Source organism: Melanaphis sacchari, unplaced genomic scaffold (genome assembly GCF_002803265.2).
Source record: "Melanaphis sacchari strain LSU unplaced genomic scaffold, SCAv2.0 Contig54_pilon_pilon, whole genome shotgun sequence".
NCBI lineage: Eukaryota > Metazoa > Arthropoda > Insecta > Hemiptera > Aphididae > Melanaphis > Melanaphis sacchari.
In genome coordinates, this window is record NW_020271380.1 from 136,238 (window position 1) to 155,490 (window position 19,253).

The window sequence follows — 19,253 nt, forward strand, 5'->3', positions numbered from 1 at the left end:
GTAAGTACTACAGCACATGTGTGATCGTATAGTTCCGTACCGCCGAGTAAAGCGGTAGTGTAGCGCCAACAGTGCTGCGCTGGCGCGTATTGATAATATAATAATAATAATAATAATTATTATTATTATTATTATTATTTGAACTATATGCGCGTGCGTAAAAAGAAAAACATGAATTGCCTACCACTCACCTCCGACCTATCACGTCCCTATCTGTAAGTCCCGGACCGTGATCCGCAGCCGCACCCGTTCGACGAAACGACCTGCAGTCAACGAGGATAGAATAACAACGTCACTGACGTCGATCCCGGCATTAACTACCATTACACTTTACAAACAGTGAGAAAGTGAAATAATAATAATAATTAATAATCTTAAAAAACTAGCCAAAACGTAATTACTGCATTCATTGATATATTTAAAAACAAAATACATAGGCAATTTGAAAGTAATTATTGTTTATTTTATATCGATAATGTTGGTTATTACTTATTACTAAAATACATTTTATGGGAATAATGATTCTGTTTTGAAAACCCACTAAATTTGGTTTTTTGTTTTTAATTTGGAGAAAAATTGTCATTATATAGGTCCCATTAAACTCCATTTTTCATCATATTAATCTCAAAGTTAATTATATGACTATAAAAAAACGATGATAAGCTTTTTTTTACTTACGTGTGAAATGTACTTAAATACATAGAATATAATATAAAAAGCTGAATTAGACATAATAATTAAAACATATTAAGTAATATGTTTTGTATAATTGTGTATGCCTATAGGCTATAGCTCTGTAAGTACTCATAATTCATATTGTGTTTGATGCAATTAACGTTCAGATTGATTGTGTAAGTAGCGAAGTTATGCAAAATGTAAATAGTACAATATGTGCGAATATAATAGTAATAAACTTCAAGAGCATTTAAGTGTTCATATAATATGAGCATAATGAATATGTTCAACAATATTCATGTATAGAATGGTTTTTTATGTTAGTTATTGATCTATTATCAAATTTAAAGGATGTTAATCGCTTTAAAATTATAACATTAAAAAATTGAAACAAACTAATCTTAGTTTGATAATACTATAATAGGTCAATTGAATTCACTTTAAATTTAAATTTAATAAAACTTAACATAAATTGTTGAATAAAAATTTGTCAGTTATACTAGTATAGTTTATATAGTTAGGTATAAAACGGAAACAATTGTAAATGTGGATGTGGCGTTCTTTTATAACCGTTAATTATTAATACATAAGTCCTTGTTTAACGTCGCCTCATTTAGTGTTGTTTCGCTGTTGAGTTGTAGAAGTTTAAGTCCTTGTGTTTCGTTTAACACTACAACGGTTTTAGTAAAACGTTGTTTGTAATACATATGTTCATAACATTTTAGTTATATGCTTTTATATATATTTTATGTAAGTCATTATAATAATAGTAATTTAATTTCGTCGACTTTTTCAGATAATACTGTTATCGTTTTGATTGACATACCTACCATACGTAGGTACTATTTTAATTTATTTTAGGTAATATGTATTCCATAATCGTTTTTTATTTTTTAAAGAATAAATTGTAAATAGGTACATACGTTAATTTGATTATAAGTTTTCGTTAATTTTTAGTATAATATTAATTTAATATAATTTAATAAAAGTAATGAAATCGCGCAATTTTAATAAATAATATATATGTTGTTATTCATTGGCTCATGGCAGGAATCCGTTATAAATTATATTTAAGTGTATGTAAAAATTGTTTCGATTAACGTTTTTTCGGTTAAACTCGTGTTTTCTAGGAACCTAACCTCGACGTTAAACAAGAACTTATTTTAATACCTATTATATATATATATATTATAATTTATAACTAATTCGAACGAATTGTAAATCATTTAGTTTTTCTCTTTTATATTTCCATTTTGGTAAAATATTTAAATTATATAAATAATAGAAAATACACGTTCCAAAAATATAATTGTAGTTTACACAAAATATTTGAAATTCACTATATAGGTAGTATATAGGATATATTAATATACCTATATAATATATTATATTATTCAAATTTATTTTATTATCAAAATTTGTTTTTTGACGTTACTTTATAAATCAAATTTTAATAAGAACGCCACTTGACCAAAGTTTCTGATGACCAGATGGGGCCATATTAGTGTAATATATTAATTATTTTATATATAAAATATAATAGAGTAACGGTAAATAGCAAATAATAATATAAACATAACTATACTTGATTGAAAGATTAACTGCAGAAAAGTCTGTATCATTATTTCGGAAGTGTTTGAATTGGAGAAATATTTCAAGTTTTATTTATGTTTGTCGAAATTCATTAGATTTTAAAGGTAATGTTTCGAAATTCTAAGTTAAATGAATAAAAATAGAGTAGTATACAATAAAAAACGTGGGTTACTTAGTTACGTTATGAGTTGTGTATGATAATAGACAAATAATAGGAATAATAGTAATAATAATAATTTTATTGTGTATTTATTGTGAAATTTTCAATAAAGATTTTACCTTGAATGGACAAAGATTCCAGTACCCAATTAAAAAAAAATTAGTTAAAGTTCGTGAGAAAAGCTTGTTAAAAAAAAAAAAAATGTAAAAATAAAATTATTTAAATACAATATATTAAATTTATAAATCTAATATTATGCATAAATGATTTTTTATAAATGTATAGCTAATAAGTAATAACTAATAGAAAAGTGATTTTAATCATTGACATAAAAAATTTCGTCGCAATTCCATATCACGTATCATAATAATAGGTATAACAGTAGTAAGTAATAGTTTTTTAGTACGGCGATATGAACACATTAATAACATATAACAGGAATATACGTGTTATTTCAGGTTCAAAAAGATTTATACTTAAAATAATTTGTTTTTTCTTTGAATAACCAATTAATGAATCTAGTCAAACTTGGCCAGTCATATTTTATTTTAATTATTTTTAAGTTTTTTTTTTGTGAAAATATTTATGCGTTAAAGTTATTTACGTAAGAATAGCAATGTGTACATTTTCTAGACTAAGAAAAATAAATTACTCATAGTTATATAAATACATTTTAAGATATTCTCAGAAAAAGAAATGAGTAGATACATGACTCACTACCTCTGTTCAAAATCGTTCTTTGTATACAATAATGTATTATTTAATTCAAATTATCTTAACAATTAGAGTTATCAATTAATTGAATACAAAACTAAATATCGTAAAAGTACAGGAGTCCAAAATATGCCTTATTTTTACTTTATATTTTATAGTATGCTATAATATACTACTCAATAACTATAGGTACCTGTAATTGACCTTTGATAATTTATTATGATAGTTATGGTTATCTGCTCTCTATAATAAGGTTCTCTTTTGTAATTAACAGGAATTCATTCTACTTGCAGAGTACGCGATCATTTGAATTTTGAGTTGTCAATCGTAGAGATTCGCAATATATGAAAAAAAATATACAATTAGTTTTCAATTAGTTGAATAATAAATTATAAATACTTAAGTATACTTATAGTATGTATACATGGTGTTTAATGTCTATTTATTTTTAACTTTTTACTAAGTTATAATTTCCTAATTTTTGTAGAATTAAGACAATTTGTTTGCTCTATAGGCTGTAGTTACTAGTCAGATGTACTAAGTTTAACACATATAATACTTATTAAGCCTTTTTGAATATCTTGCATAATTGTAGCTTGGTTCTTGCCCCTAATTAGTATATAATACTTTTGAATTGGTATTTATTCAAGTTATTGTTATCGTGTAATTTCTACTTAATACGACTTAGTTAATAGTTTCTGCATTATTTGACCCTTTAGGTCAGAATTTAAGACTATAAAGGTTAACTATTCATATAATATATAAATATAAATTCATAATTAACTTATGTATAAACATAATATGGTGTACCTATATTGCATAATTTATGAACATGTAGCTTGCTATAGTTATTGACTAAATTGTTTTTGTTTATGTACATATATTAATAATTTAATTAATATACTTATAAAAGTTAATACTAATTTAAATAATTTAATGTTCTATAATAGTTTACTAATAATTAATGTTGTATAGATTCTATAATAGACTCTATTGCACTCGATTGAAGCGGTTTTTAAACTGTAGTCCGCGGCCCTCTAAGGGGCTGTTGATACTCATATAAAAGGTGCGCAGTGGACTAATATCATTGAAAGAAGACAGCCTTGTAGAAATGTCTATAAGTAATAATTTAAAAATAAAATTTAATCAAAAGTGTTAGAAAATTATTGGTTATGTGTTCGAAAAAATTATCCAAAATTATCGAGTAAAGCTCTGAAAGGTTTACTGCTATTCCCCATAACCTATTCATGTGAAAAAAACCTTCTCCGTTCTTATTTATATTAAGAATAAATTTTAAAACCGAATAGAAAATGTAGAATCCTAATTACAATAAAAGTTTTCTAGTATTGAGCTCGATGTTCAAAAAATAAAGTTTCAAATGTAACATCTATCGGCCATCGCATTAAAAAAGTAAAAATAAAATATTACATTTTAATAAAAATTAAGTGTAACAAAAATAATTATAAATGTGTATTGTGTATGTTGTTATTATGTACCTACTAACATAATATGTGATTTGCAATATAAAATAATAATTATAACATTGATTATAATAACATGAGATATTTTGTAAAAAAAAAAAAGATTAAGTTAGGTTAGAAATAAAATTAGTTGGAAGTCCACGATTTCTAAAAATCTTTCATCGGCGATCTGTGTTTTACAAAAATTAAAAACCACTGATGTATTGATTACAGCATCTGAATACTATCTGGTCTCAGTTATTACGTACTAGTTATTATTAGTGATAAACATACATTTATAAGATACAAACAGAAGCAAAATATGTAAAAAAAAACTCGGTTCTTGAAAACTATTTTATCAGCTCTCGAATTTGTTTTGTCAATTTATATTTAAATTGGATAATGGATATATTTAGTGTTTTTTAAGGGTGTAAATGAGTAAATGTATGCTTGTTTCTAAATTTTATGATATATTTGTATTATATTATGAACATTTTAAATATTAATATTTTATGTACTCATAAGTCATAACTCGTTTAAAAATTAAAATACCGTAAAAAACTAACGAGAAAACACAGACAACGTTTTTATCTTTAAGTTTTATAATAAGTTATTAAACTCTAATATTTGAGCTTAACATATAGCATTGAAATTACTTAACTGCAGCAATACAAGACATTCAAATATGATGTACTCTTAACACGTTTTATCATTGATATTGATATTTATATTTATAGATTATTATCCGCAAACATCATATTTATTTTAAATTGAAGATGAAAAATTATTATAACATGATTAGTTTATAAAAAAATACAAATTGTAAATAGGATACGTCTAGGTTAAATTTAATAGTATAGTAGTGTAGTGAATAATAAAAGGTGACACCAGACTGCAAAGGTTATGAGTTATTTACTTACCTATATGAGGGAAAGTATTTAATTTATATTTTATCTTGACAATAGGTTGACGGCAAATAATTTTCGAAGATGTTGTGTTACATAGGACGGAAAATGATGAGGTCTCGCTAATACACAAGATTATTTTCACTGGTACATCGACACAGGGCACACAATATTATTAAATATAACGTTTCATTCGCGAGCGTCGTGGTGACGCTATATCGTTTGATTGGATTGCACCTAATGCGGTTCGACCCCTAATGTTTTTTTTTATAAATAAATAGATTGTAGATCGACGGAAAATATCGCGAATCTCTTATTTTCCGTTGGCAGACTGCAGTGGCAGTATAAAGTCGACCGATTTAACTATTTAAACTGCGGTACAAACTTTGTCGTTTCGACCGCGGTATAATAATGGTAATAAATATTTTACTCTTATACTTGACCGCTTTTCACTGCCCGTTTATTTTTAGTGGACTGCAATCGTCATATTTTCATTTTTCCCTCGATCGGTCTTGTGAAAATTTGTCGCCGTCATCCAAGATGTACGTCGTTTAGTTCTAGATCCATAAATTCGTTTTTGTAACATCGCGACTTAGTACGAGGGCGTTTATATTAATGGTGTGTACCGTTTTAATGCAATGCAATTCCAGACAAACAAGTCATACATCTACGTATCTTTTTAGGCGGGATCTGAACTTCTGGTTTAAAGAAACTTGTTAGTTTCTCGAGGATTGCACGCCGTAAAGGTAACGCACGTAACCTATAATTATATTTTATATTGCCTTTATTATTCTTGAGTACACAACTAAATGTATTGGAAGTTGAAAGGAATTTACAGTTGTTCGAACACATCTGTGCTTTATAGCAACAGACGTTATTCAGATTAGTTATTGAATCAATTTAATTTTATAATTTATAGTTTATACTATAAGTATATTGATCATTATGTGTATAAAATGTAAGCACATTTTAGAACTCTGTAAGTAAAAAATGATAAAAAAAGTCTGTACCTACTTTAAAGTATTAAAATTGTATTAATACGAGTATAATAATTGAAGCCTTGAAATGCAGTGTAAGATGCCATTATAATATAATTTATTTTTTATTTAATTGATACATTTTATTTCGCATAAGTATGATTAAAAGAAATAAAATACGAAAAAACTAAATTCTTTTAGTCCTTAAAAAACAAAAATTGTTATTGAAAATAAAAATTGTCAATGGAGTATCGCTGTGAGGGTAATGTAGGTACCTACACAAATTATATTATGTTCAAATATTTAATATTATCATTCATCGACATTTGAAATAATATTTATTACCATAAACAATATTCTTATACCTAATTCTTATGATTACAAACGGCAAGTACCTACTAATAATTAGAAAGTATAACCAATATCAATAAAATTGTATTATTCTAATGTTATTTAAGTTTTAAAATTGTGACAACTTAAATATTGATAACAATAATCGTGATATTGTTAAATACAATAATATTATTTAAAAAAAACTATTTATCTGTATTTAAGTTTAATATTATATATTGCATTGTTAAATAACAGAACCTCCGGTGAAGAGATAGTGATTTAGGCAGCTAATGTGTGCTAAGTGTATAATACACTTATATATGTATATATGAAAACCATAGCAATTGCTTTGTATTATTTATAATTTAATAGTTTTATCTAAGGCTTGCATTTGAAAAAAAATATTTCGTTGTTCGTTATTTACAAATAAAACGTTATTCAACTTTTGCGTTTAATGTTATTCAGAGTTAAAATTTTTAGTGCCTATATATTTTATAATTTATAACTATTAAATTATTGGAAATCAATTATTTCTTTTTATGATATAGGTACTATTTATAACGTTTTGCGTTATTTTTTGTTTGATGATACATCGATATATTTTGTTAATCGTTATGTTTTGTTTCGTGTTATTTAATTATTTATGTTTATCGTTTTCTATTAAAATTACGTTTACAAATTTCAATCGCTTTTTGTCAAATATCATAATGTTATTATGACGTTTGCATTTTTGCAAACCCTGGTTTTATCTTAAAAATTAGGTACCTATATACAATTACGTTTATTTACAGTATTATAAATGTACAATGTAACTGACACGATGTTTAAAATAATTATTGTATACGATTAGTACTGTAGTAGGATGATTTTAACGTTTCGAATTATTGCTTTAAAGAGTATTTTGAGACTGTTAGATTTTTATTTCTAGTACCTTCTTACACAAAATATTATGCAACTATAACTGTAATTTTATTATTTACCGTCTAATTTATCATTAGTAAGACGTGAATCTGATTTTAATTTTTATACATCTAATTTTGTTAAAGTTGTATAAGATCATTATAAAATCAAACTTTATACATATAAAGTAGTTTATGTTGTTTATTAACTATGATTAAAGTTTGAATTATACGTAAAAACAATCTTTTCAAAAATATCAATTATTATTAAACCTGGAAGTAAAACGAAAAGAATGTTTATTGACCAATTCATAATCATTGTGGTAAACATAACAAGTCCTTAGTCCAATCATATTATTATCTAGTCAATACGTAGGTATATAAAATAGCTAATTAAAATACGAGTACCTATATACTATATAGTCAAAGGCGAGTATTAATTAGTTAGAAAGTTAATTTTTTTTTAACTTTTTAATTCAACTTATTAGTTTATTTTCTAATCAACTTATGAACTTGAGAAGTTTAATTGACAGTTGAAATAACTTAGCTTTTTGCAGTTGATATTGGAATTTTTTTAATGAAATAGGTACCTAATTAATTATAAATTGTATTGTTTTAATGTTTTATTACCTTCAATTGCTATATTATATGAAAAATTAATATTTGTTAAATTATTGATTTGAGATGTGTATATTTTAAATTAATAAATAATATATCATGCAATTTAAAAGGGTATTTACATTATATAATGTGCATGATGATAAAATTAAATAAAATTGTTTTTATTATTTAGTAAACTAGAAAGACATAGGTAGTCATTTTTTATGTGATTTACTTACTAATTAAAAAAAATAGATTGACTTTTTTTAAACTAAGTTAAGTTAGTATTTTTTTCTATATTATATGTTAACTTATTGAGTTAAATTTATAATTTGTTAACGATTAACTTCTAACTTAACTAAACTTGAATTAAATATTTTCATTAACTTGCACTACTAACACCTTTGTATAAAGGTACATATCAAATGCAATTGGCTGAAATGGCTAAATTATTCGATTTTATATGTACCTACCTTGAAATACAAACTAAGTAGGTAGGTACTTACCTATAGTACCTACCTATCTATGTCCAATATGGTTTTAATAAAAATTAAAATGATATTATAAACAAAATAATAATGTATGACATTTTTTCCTTGGTTAATGCTCTGATTAATTTTACTTATTTTCTTCATTACATTAATGCTCATGTTCTATTAATTAAAAAAAAAAAAAATCAAAACCTATGTTATTTGCTATTTATAGTTATAAACTTTTTTTATTATGTTACTGCTATTTTGCTAGAAATTATTTTTATTTGTCTGTGAATATTTTTGAAGACTCAACACCTTGGCTAAAATGTTGTATTCAACAAAAGGTAAGCATTTATTTTATAGTAGATGAAACAATTGAACTATAATTTATTATTTAATTAATTTTTTGTATAATAAAATAGGTACCTGTAGCTTGTATATTTAAATATAGGTAGATATATTACAGTTTATAGTAATATACCTACAAAGTATGTAATGTTGTATGTACATTGTATATATTTATATAGGTAAGTATATTTGGTATTATTTTATATGATTTTTCTATAGATGTATTGGTTTATACATTTTTATTCTCAGTCAAAATGCTTGAAATGTATTAGGTTTAACATTCTTTATAAGATGTTTTTATTGAAATAAATAAAAAAAAAACTTTCATGTAATATTTTCATTAATTTCTTATTTATAAAAAAAATTTTACATATCATCAAAATCATGAATTATTTTATAATTAATTTTATTAATACTTAAAAATAAAAAAAATAGGTCAAGATTACTCATAAGATTTTTTTACTACAACCAATAAATCAAATGTATTGTAAGGTTACATACATTTGAACATTTCTAATTAGTGTTTGAATTCAAAAATATGACAATGTAATAACTTACATATAAAATAACGAATTCTCTTTAAGTTGTGTTAGTAATTTTGCTTTAATTCAAAAAATATTAATTATAAAGTAAGACTGTTTATAAATTCCACTATTATAATAAATTATTTTATTTTATTTTCAATATGTTAAGTTAATCTTAAGCTTGAGTATTAAGATGTTTTTAGATATGTGTTTGAAATTTTAGAAGTGTATTTAAAAATTATTTTTTTGAATGATATTTTAAGTTAAAGTCGTAATATGTATGAATAATTAAGCTAATATTAACAATTTTAGTTATTTTGTTACAATTAAAAAAATATTATTCATAAGGAATTAAAACTTAAAATAAAATAAAAATACATTTTAATTTAAATTATTTGAATATCTTTGTAGCAATAAGCTCTAAGTAAATAAATGTATTATTAGGTAATATCAAAAAATCATTTTACAAGTTTAAAAAATCACCATAAATAAAATAAAGAGATTTTAAATCAAAATTAAATTATTATTTATTATTAACCAACACATCATTTATTTTTTTTATTGTTTTATATTTTATATTTTAGCAGTTATAGGAATAAATTCAATATAATGGTATACATGTTTTTTTTTATAATAATTTATTGCTTTAATTTTTTTTACTAAAAATCTTGTTATATTTTTAATGTTACAAAATATTATACAATGATTGCACGATTTTCATTAACAGATAACAATAAAATAAGCTTTTCTAAATAACAATCAACAAATCAATACAATTTATCAGCTAAATAATGATACAAAGAAGCTTGATACTATATTACATAACTCCAGACTTTTGACTAAATTAATCAGAATAAATACCCTGTACGTTACAATAATAGCAATGTTCAACATCAAATAATTTTCTAAAACATATAGAAAAAAAAATAACAATAAATACAAAATATAATACTTTATTCGCCTCCCATCGCTACAATTATGTTAGATAGTGCTGTTCTCGCATCACTCTCTTCAAAAACTTCTAACACTTCCATGGCTTTTCGAGAATGTTCTTTTTGCAATTGTTTGGTATAATCTATCCCAGGTCCTTTCATCACGATACTATGTATCTAAAACAAAACATAACATAAAAATATTATACAATAATTATTAACAATATGTTTTACACATAAAAATTATTTAAATTTAACAAAAATAAACTATTGTTTTATGTTATATTAAAAAAAAAAAGACATTGTAAAAGACCTTAAAGTCTGTTAAATAATACCCATACATGTACATAACCTTTAACTATTATACTTTTCTTAAACTAAGAGTGATCTATTAAATAGCTATTGAATTTCTTTGATTTAAATTTATATAAAATATTAAAAGTATTTACATAGTAAAAAATACAATAAACATTAACTTTAGAATAATAAATTGAAATCATACTTTTGCATAGTCAACATCTTGAACAGAATTTACACCCTTGTCGATTTCTTCAAACAACGATGGGTCATGTTCAAGGTGGAACATAACTGGTGCTGATGTTAAATTGAAAGAGATACCCAAGGAATATGGTGAACCAGACATAAATGGTTCTAAATCTAAGTATGCCTAAAAATATAAGTTAAATGTTATTATTACTATACAAACAAATTAACAAGTTATTATAATGTTAAATAATTACATCAAGTGTTACATATCATATTTTATTGTAATTTTTCAATTTGTGACAGTCAGATGATTAAACTTAACAATAAAACATAATTTAAGAGAATTTGAAATTTATTAAAACTGCAATGAATAATAGTATATAACTAATGATATGAAAAGTTATGGAAATGTTATGAAATTAATAAACATTATCTTTATCATTACTTAATAAAACCACATATAAAAATTTTGTTGACCCTCAGATTAGCGTTCACATTTAGTTCATAGAAACAAAAGGCCCCCTGGAACTCATAGGTTAAACCTTGACTCTTATTTTTTATGGAAACAAAAGAATATATGGTGAATATCTGTTCAATAAAATACAAAAATATATTGCAATTTTGATTTTATCATCAAATAACACTATCATTGAAAAGTAATTAATATAAAATTTTTACTAAATATTTATTTTAAATTTATATAATCTGATGTTTATAAAAAATAATAAATACTAAAAAATGTTATATATTTTTTTTTTTTTTTTGAGAAAAAGAGCATTAAGATTACAATAACATACAAGTATATATTGTATTTTTATAGAAAAAGTTATATAATAATTAATTGTGTATATTTTACCTGCCAAGCAAGTGAAAGATGTTTACCAAATAAGAATCCTTGTTTTTGTAACTCTATTCCATGTCCAGCTAAAGCTAATGTGCCTTGACATGATTTGCCTAATAAACTGCCAGCTGATAGAACATTACGTTTAGTCCAGTCTTGAAGAGCAGGTGTTAATGGCATATTTCCTAAAGAATCTGATGGTTCTAAAGGGTCAAGAGGCAACTTGGAATTAAAATGTCGATTAAGTGGTTCAAATGGTGAAGGGAGAGGATTATTTTGGGAATCTCTTCTACCAACAAATTCGGCTTCAGAAAGATCACGTAAAGCACTACTGATTAACTGAACAAGCTTTAAAAAAGAATACAAGCATTAAGGTAATTAAATTTAAATCTGAAGATAAATAAATAAATATTACTTACATCTTGATTCCTGAGAGAGGCAAGTTCTGCACATGAGTTACTAAGTAAATAATCACCACTGAGTAAAGCAATTTTATTTCCAAAAGCCATATCATTGAGTATAACAGGTTCAGGATATAATCCTGGGTATATGTTAACCAAACCGTTGTGTACTAAATGACTTGTACGAATCATTTCGGTAACCTCAGCTAGTGCCCTTTGACTATGTAAAACACCAGCTGCTTTGTCTTCTTCCATTTCATCAACATTTAAATGACCAGCTGCTTTGGAAATTAGTAACACAATTAAACCCCAAGCCTGCATGTTATTCCTGCCATTATACAATAGGCCTCTGTAAAATGAAAATTGATTTAATTTAATTATTTCTGTTTTTAATTATGTACATTTACTTGGCTGTTTTGAGCAGTGGATGATTGGAACCGACCAACTTGCGTAGGTGTAACGCAACATTTGCAATCTCGTCGCTCAGCAGCCATCTGAGGCTAAGAAACGACGTTGGGTAGCCAACGATTTTCTCAGCTTCAGACACTGCACGGTTCCAGTCAGGTTTTTGTTGGTTGCCGTTGTGGACTGCCGTGGCTGAAGAAGCATACGGTCGCTGGTAACAGACGACAGCTGATGCCGAATTCTTCGATATCCTGGGCCATAATAGCCGAAATATTGGAGATGTGCTGTTCATGACGAACGGTGTGGCATTGGACGCGGCGCGCTCACGACGAGCGTGCAGTTATGAAAGAGAAAAGGAGAAAGTGAACCGATTACGAGTGTACACCATGACCAGGTACGATGTGGCCTCAAGGCCGTTGTTTGGTAGCATCGGACAAAATACAAGAAATCATCATATTACTATTAATTAATAACAATAATAAACTAGGCACTATATTATTATGAAATCGTTCATTATAATAATAACAATATACCTAATACTATTATGAACTTTAGAATGAATAGGTAAGTAGTAAGTACTAAGTAGTGAAAAATGTTGAACACTATCACAGTGAATTCACTTATCAGTTATCAGCATACGAGAATATAATGTTTTAATACATTCTACTCACGCTATTAATTCTGTATTTCCCGCCACTGATATTGTTTAATCACGATTCACGGTCGTGATTAAAATTTGCGAGTTCGCCAGTGCGCGACTCTCGAGAGGAAAGTGAGATATTATAAATATTCCATTACCTACCTATGTCTTTTCTACATCACGGTCGACCGATCTGCATTAGTATTTGGTTATTGCCTTCTTGGTTTCTATTATATTATTTTTATCGAAATGAACATTGTCAAATAGGTACCTACATATTTATGTTTTCTAAAAATTCTCATTAAACCACGAAATTACAACTAAAATACAAATTAATCTGGTAAACATGAATTATGGTGAAAACAAGACTATACTTTGTAGGTACACCGTGACCTTTGAAGTATTATTAAAAAAAATGGTTAACTCGTCTCTTATAGTGTCTATATGTCTGAGTAAACCTGATTGAACAAATTAAATACCTACGGTTGATCTTTAAATATTATATTTAGTATGGCTGTTGTGTGTTTTGCTATATTGAAGAGAAATTGTTGCGATTTACGCAATTCTCGCATACCTAGATTAATACTTAGTGTTGCTTTTTAAAAATACTTATCCTGGGCCCGGGTTACTTATTAATAAAATTATTATTATAATTAAGTAGTTCATTAACACATTCAAATGATAAAATATCTAAATTAAACATACTGTTTATAATCATAATGGTCATTAAAATGTCTATATTAGGTATACTAAACGATCTAAACCTATACCAACAATACCTATGCTTTCAATAACATTTATTTATTTTTATAATGCAATTGTTAATAGGTACTTATTTAAACAAAAAAAATAGGTAGGTACCTACAGGTAAATAATCATAGATGTAAAAATTATTTTATATTATTTTAAAATTAAAGAATTAGGATTAAATCGCTTAACCATGAGTCACGGGGGATATATATTATAATTTATAACATTTAGTTAACATCGCCACTTAGCTATTTAAAATGGATATACATTATTACTAGTTATACCTGAAAAACAGCATAGTTACTTATAATTTTGGCAATCCTTACACATGTCATAATTTGTAGAATCGCCAGTATCATGACTAGGTATCATGTCTGTGGGTACAACACGATTGCGAACGTTTTACCTTTTTTATAACACGATTGCGAATGAATAACTCTTATCAGAGAATTTGTTTTTTTAGACGAAAATCGAACGATTGCGAATGTTTTTTTAGACAACGTTGCCAAGTTTATAATTTCTGAATATTTTAAACATTTATTTATTTTTATTTATTTTTAACATTTATTATAAACATTTTTTTTTTTTTTTTTTTAATATAAACTATTGGTATTAATAATACAATTAAAACAATAAGTCTTCGTTACAAACTAAAATAAAATTATACAATTGGTATGTAGCGTTTAAAATGTTGATTAATTAAAACAATTTTCGTTGTATAATTATTAATAATACTGTTACAAAATGTACTTGTTAATTTTACGTTATAGAAACTGAATAAAAAAATAATATAATACATTCAAAATACTAGTTTTAAAAATACACATGTTAGTGTTACGTTTGAAACTGAAAAATAAATAAAATAATACATACATACATACATAGATCTGAGTTCTGAATAAAAAATAAAATAATACATAAACATACATTCAAAATAATAGTTTTTAAACATTTTTTTCTACATTTTTATTATTTTTTTAAATTTTTTCCTTGGTAGAAATTTCCAGTTTTTTTTAAATATAAAATTAAATCCTTGTTGTTTTTATAATCATTATAATTTTGTAGAGTTAATTCAATTTTAGGTTTATTTTTTTTACACATAGGATTATGTACATTGTTTTTAATTGAATTAATTATTGTCAAAGTTTGAGCTTGTGTTTCTTTTAAAACTGATATAACTACGTGTGTTGGAGAATGGGGGCTATAAAACTGACCATTGTACGTCCTATGAAAACTCTCTGGACCATTAGTAGTTCTAAAAAATAATTATAAAAACTTAGAGATTTTGAATTTACTAATAAAATTAACATAGGAGAAAGAATTTAATTTAAAAAATTTTAAAACCATACCTTGGATTTACTGAGGGTTCTTGTGCCCAAAGATATGGTGGAAATAATGAATCAGGTGCAATATATGTTGATACTAAATAGTCTGTAAATACATGAGCTTCTTCTAGGTTAGGGCATTCGGCTATTAATGCTAAAAATGCATCTTCAATTTCGTCACTGGGTAAAAACGGTAAGCCGAAAAATAATTTTAGCCATGGACCTAATTCATTGTTTTTTTCTTTGTATGCATTTCTCAAATTTGAATCTTCATTAATCTGTAGATATTTTATTTCATTAAAAATAATGCTTCAAAGTCGTAAAGAGTATTAATTTATAAATAAGATTAGATTTTGATATTACCTTTCTCCACCAAGCTTGACCTAAATGAAGACGGCATTTATCTATCTTATCGGCATCGCCCCGGCGTGGTGTAATAGCAAAAAACCCTTATATTATTATTATTTGATTATTTTTAAAATTATTATTTAAAAATTTGTTATTGACACCAAATCTGACAACATTGCAAAATTAAAGTCGGGTAAAAACGTTCGCAATCGTGTCACCGGAAAAGGTCCGTTCGCAATCGTTCCATTCGCAATCGTATATTACCCATGTCTGTACCAACAAATATTTTAAATCTATGTATAATTATTATAGAATAACACTTTCCTCAGATTAATATATAATTTAGTTCATAAAAATTATATTTAAAATTTTAAAACCAATAGATAATAGTTTTGGCTTCTTACTTAGTATTCGAATTTCGATTTAATTCTTAAATTTTGGGATGTCATACTAAAACTAAAGTGCATATATCAATAGTGTATTTAACTCGTGATTAATGAATATATTTACAAATATATGTGTGAGTAGAGAGGGTTTGTTTAAAGTGATTTAATGTTAAATGTCAAATTAAAACGTTAAGCATTGAAAAACATTAACTGTTTTTTTTTTCTTAAAGAAATAAACACGGGTGGTATCTCTGTTTTTAAAACTGAAAAATTCCGCTGTTCATGTTGGTTAGCTGATAATTATATTTTATATTACTAAATAAAAACTGTTGGATTTTATATACTATATGCGATGACTTAACTATGTATATATTATACCTTATACATATATATATATATATATATATTCATCATACATACCTATATATGTCATATAATAATATATACATACACATATGCTTAAGGCGCATATTACCAGTTATACACTTTACCACTTTCTATCAGAATCTTCTTCCTGCATAAAACAAGTCTGACGTATTAATATATAATTATTAAATTATTTACGTATTAGTTTGGTCAATCATAATAAACTTAAATACTTAAATATCTGATACCAAAAATTATCTATTTTGATATGCTTTATAAATCTGATTTATTTAATTAAAATGTTCAAATTTTTTCCACGAATGAAATTTTAAACTTTTTTCGGTTACCAAAAAAAAATTGATTTTAATCGTTATAATTTATTTAAAGGTATACATAACTTATTGTAAATTTTATATATAGAGATCTAAAATGTTTAATACGATGTTGATAAAAATATTTTTTATGAGTGTGAACGTACTATTTGTATAAAATGGTTAATTTATAGTGATTTTTTTAGAAAACAATGTTCGACAATCGGCATCATCTAAAACTTGCCTAGAGACTTTCCCTTTATATCCGTAAATACCTATATGATTAGTATAGATAATTTTTTATACTTACTTACTTTGAGTATTATATATTTTAAAATACATTCGTATACTGTTGCTACTTATAGTATTTAGATGCCTACGCATACAGACTACAATTAACTGAAACGATAGTTATAGTTGTACTCATAATATGTATTTTTATTTTAATTTATTTTATGCGTGTTTATATTGTTATGAAAGCGTATAATAATTATTATGAATTGCATTGCACTTGTATCCAAATTTCTATAATAATACGTGGTAAAAAAAATAATAATAACAACGTTAAAACATTTTATTTGCACATATATGTGATGTAAACGTGACTAAAGCATGTTTACACTTTCGCTTTTCAGTTTTATTTTTTGTTAATTATTTTCATATTTTTTTTTTTTTTATTTCATTATTTAAACCACATATACTTTCCCTCCGGTTGTAATTCGATCGGCTGGCGGTCTGACTGACGACATTCGGAAGGATTTAGATCTATATAAAACATAACACGTTATTAGTTCCGCATATAGCGAACACACGCTATAGCTGTAAACATTGTTAGAATCAAAATGTATTTTTACATATCTATAAGTTATAGGTACCTACTACCTAGCAAGAATTTATGAATAGAAGCTTTCATCATTTCTAACGGTAAATATTATTTGGCATTTATGAAAATAATTTCTTAGGACTCTATTTCTATATTATAACTTATTGTATTTTTCTTATATTTTATTATAATATGGGTAAATATTTGTTTAATGTTTATTTCTCAAACTTTTAGTATAATTTACTGAAAACAAATCGATAGAATAACATTGGGTTGTTATATTACGTCTTATATGTAATAAGTTATTACTAATAAATAATAAGTAATAACTCTTGTATATCTGTTCAGTTCCTATAAAATACATTGTAATGTATATAATGTTCTATCTAATTAATTATCAGTGATTATAAGATTCTTACAAAATATTTTCTTAAAAAAAATATTAGATACCTAAGTACTTAATAAAATGTAAAATCGTTCAATATTCAATTAGAAAATAAAAATAAATATAAGTACTAAATATTTTACTAAATATATTACTGTTTGAGTATTTAAAAAAAATATATGTTATTTACGCATTTCCGCATTTATTATAATTTTTGCAGCTATTAATTTATGATTATGATTTTGTTAATTATAATATATAAAAATAATACTTCTTGAAAATAATCCAATTAAATTATTTATGTATTTAAGGAATTTAAATTTATTTCTGATAAATATAATAAGCTAATGATATTAATAAAAATATACTGATAAATTACATTTATTTTATTTTATTCCAAAGAACTTTTTCACAACATACCTATTTTATTTTATTCAGATAATTTTTTCGCGGTTTGTCTCACAAAATAATCAAGCCAAGTAAAAGTGATAGGCACCTACCAGCTATTTTTCTCATACCAACGAATATGAATGACAATCGTTCTAAATAAGGGGGGCTGCATTCTTCATAGTACTACGTTTAAAAAGATTGTTCACAACGGGGAGACAATGGCCTTGAATATATTACAACTGGTCTATAACCTACTTGATGAACGAAACCAGCTTCTTTTATAAAGAACTAAAAACAACGTAAATGATGATCAATTCAAATAGTTTTGTACACATAATATTGTGTTTATTTTCACAATTAATAAATATTTATCAAAAGACAAGGTTAATATTTTTTTATTTTCAAAATGTTGCTAGATTGAATAAAAAAAATATTTTCTTCTTATAAGTTATCATAAAAAATGCATATTTAGCTAACTGTACAATTTGAGTCATTGAAATGTGATGGTAAAGGTATAGTGATACTATGTATAGAAAGTAGGCGAATTGAGAACATTGTTGTAAGTCTACATTGTACATAGTATGAGCTTCATGTGTAATAACTGTATTCCTATTGTACTTGTAATTTGTATGTATCACAAGAAAAAATATATTCAGGTCATGTATATAATGAAAAAATAGTTCATAGGTAGAAATAATATTATAAATGGCGATGTTAAACAAAACTACTATTTCATATAAAATAAACGAGAAAAAGTTAACAAATTTTAAGTTTCCTTTTCAATACCTATTTATTTAGGCATA

General features: G+C 25.0%; 2 protein-coding genes across 2 annotated transcripts; both read right to left on the bottom strand.

Annotated features, from left to right (window-relative positions):
- Positions 1–10,598: 10,598 nt before the first annotated feature.
- On the bottom strand, positions 10,599–13,986 carry LOC112599737 (decaprenyl-diphosphate synthase subunit 2-like). The gene is made up of 5 exons (XM_025346786.1): positions 12,729–13,986; positions 12,340–12,670; positions 11,936–12,268; positions 11,096–11,260; positions 10,599–10,770 (listed from the first exon to the last, which is right to left on the bottom strand). The coding sequence occupies exons 1-5, from the start codon at positions 13,016–13,018 to the stop codon at positions 10,615–10,617; spliced, it is 1,275 nt and encodes a 424-aa protein (XP_025202571.1). The 5' UTR covers positions 13,019–13,986; the 3' UTR covers positions 10,599–10,614.
- Positions 13,987–15,235: 1,249 nt separating this feature from the next.
- On the bottom strand, positions 15,236–16,057 carry LOC112599780 (the record flags this gene model as incomplete). The annotated part of the gene is made up of 4 exons (XM_025346841.1): positions 16,054–16,057; positions 15,805–15,890; positions 15,466–15,719; positions 15,236–15,371 (listed from the first exon to the last, which is right to left on the bottom strand). Coding segments are annotated over exons 1-4 (480 nt in total), but the record flags the coding sequence as incomplete, so codon positions are not given.
- Positions 16,058–19,253: the final 3,196 nt, after the last annotated feature.

Coding starts and splice junctions, on each gene's coding strand:
- LOC112599737 (XM_025346786.1), bottom strand. CDS start 13,018: ATGAACAGCACATCTCCAATATTTCGGCTATTATGGCCCAGGATATCG. Junction 12,671..12,728: donor CCACTGCTCAAAACAGCCAA/GTAAATGTACAT, acceptor TTCATTTTACAG/AGGCCTATTGTATAATGGCA. Junction 10,771..11,095: donor AAGATGTTGACTATGCAAAA/GTATGATTTCAA, acceptor GTTTTGTTTTAG/ATACATAGTATCGTGATGAA.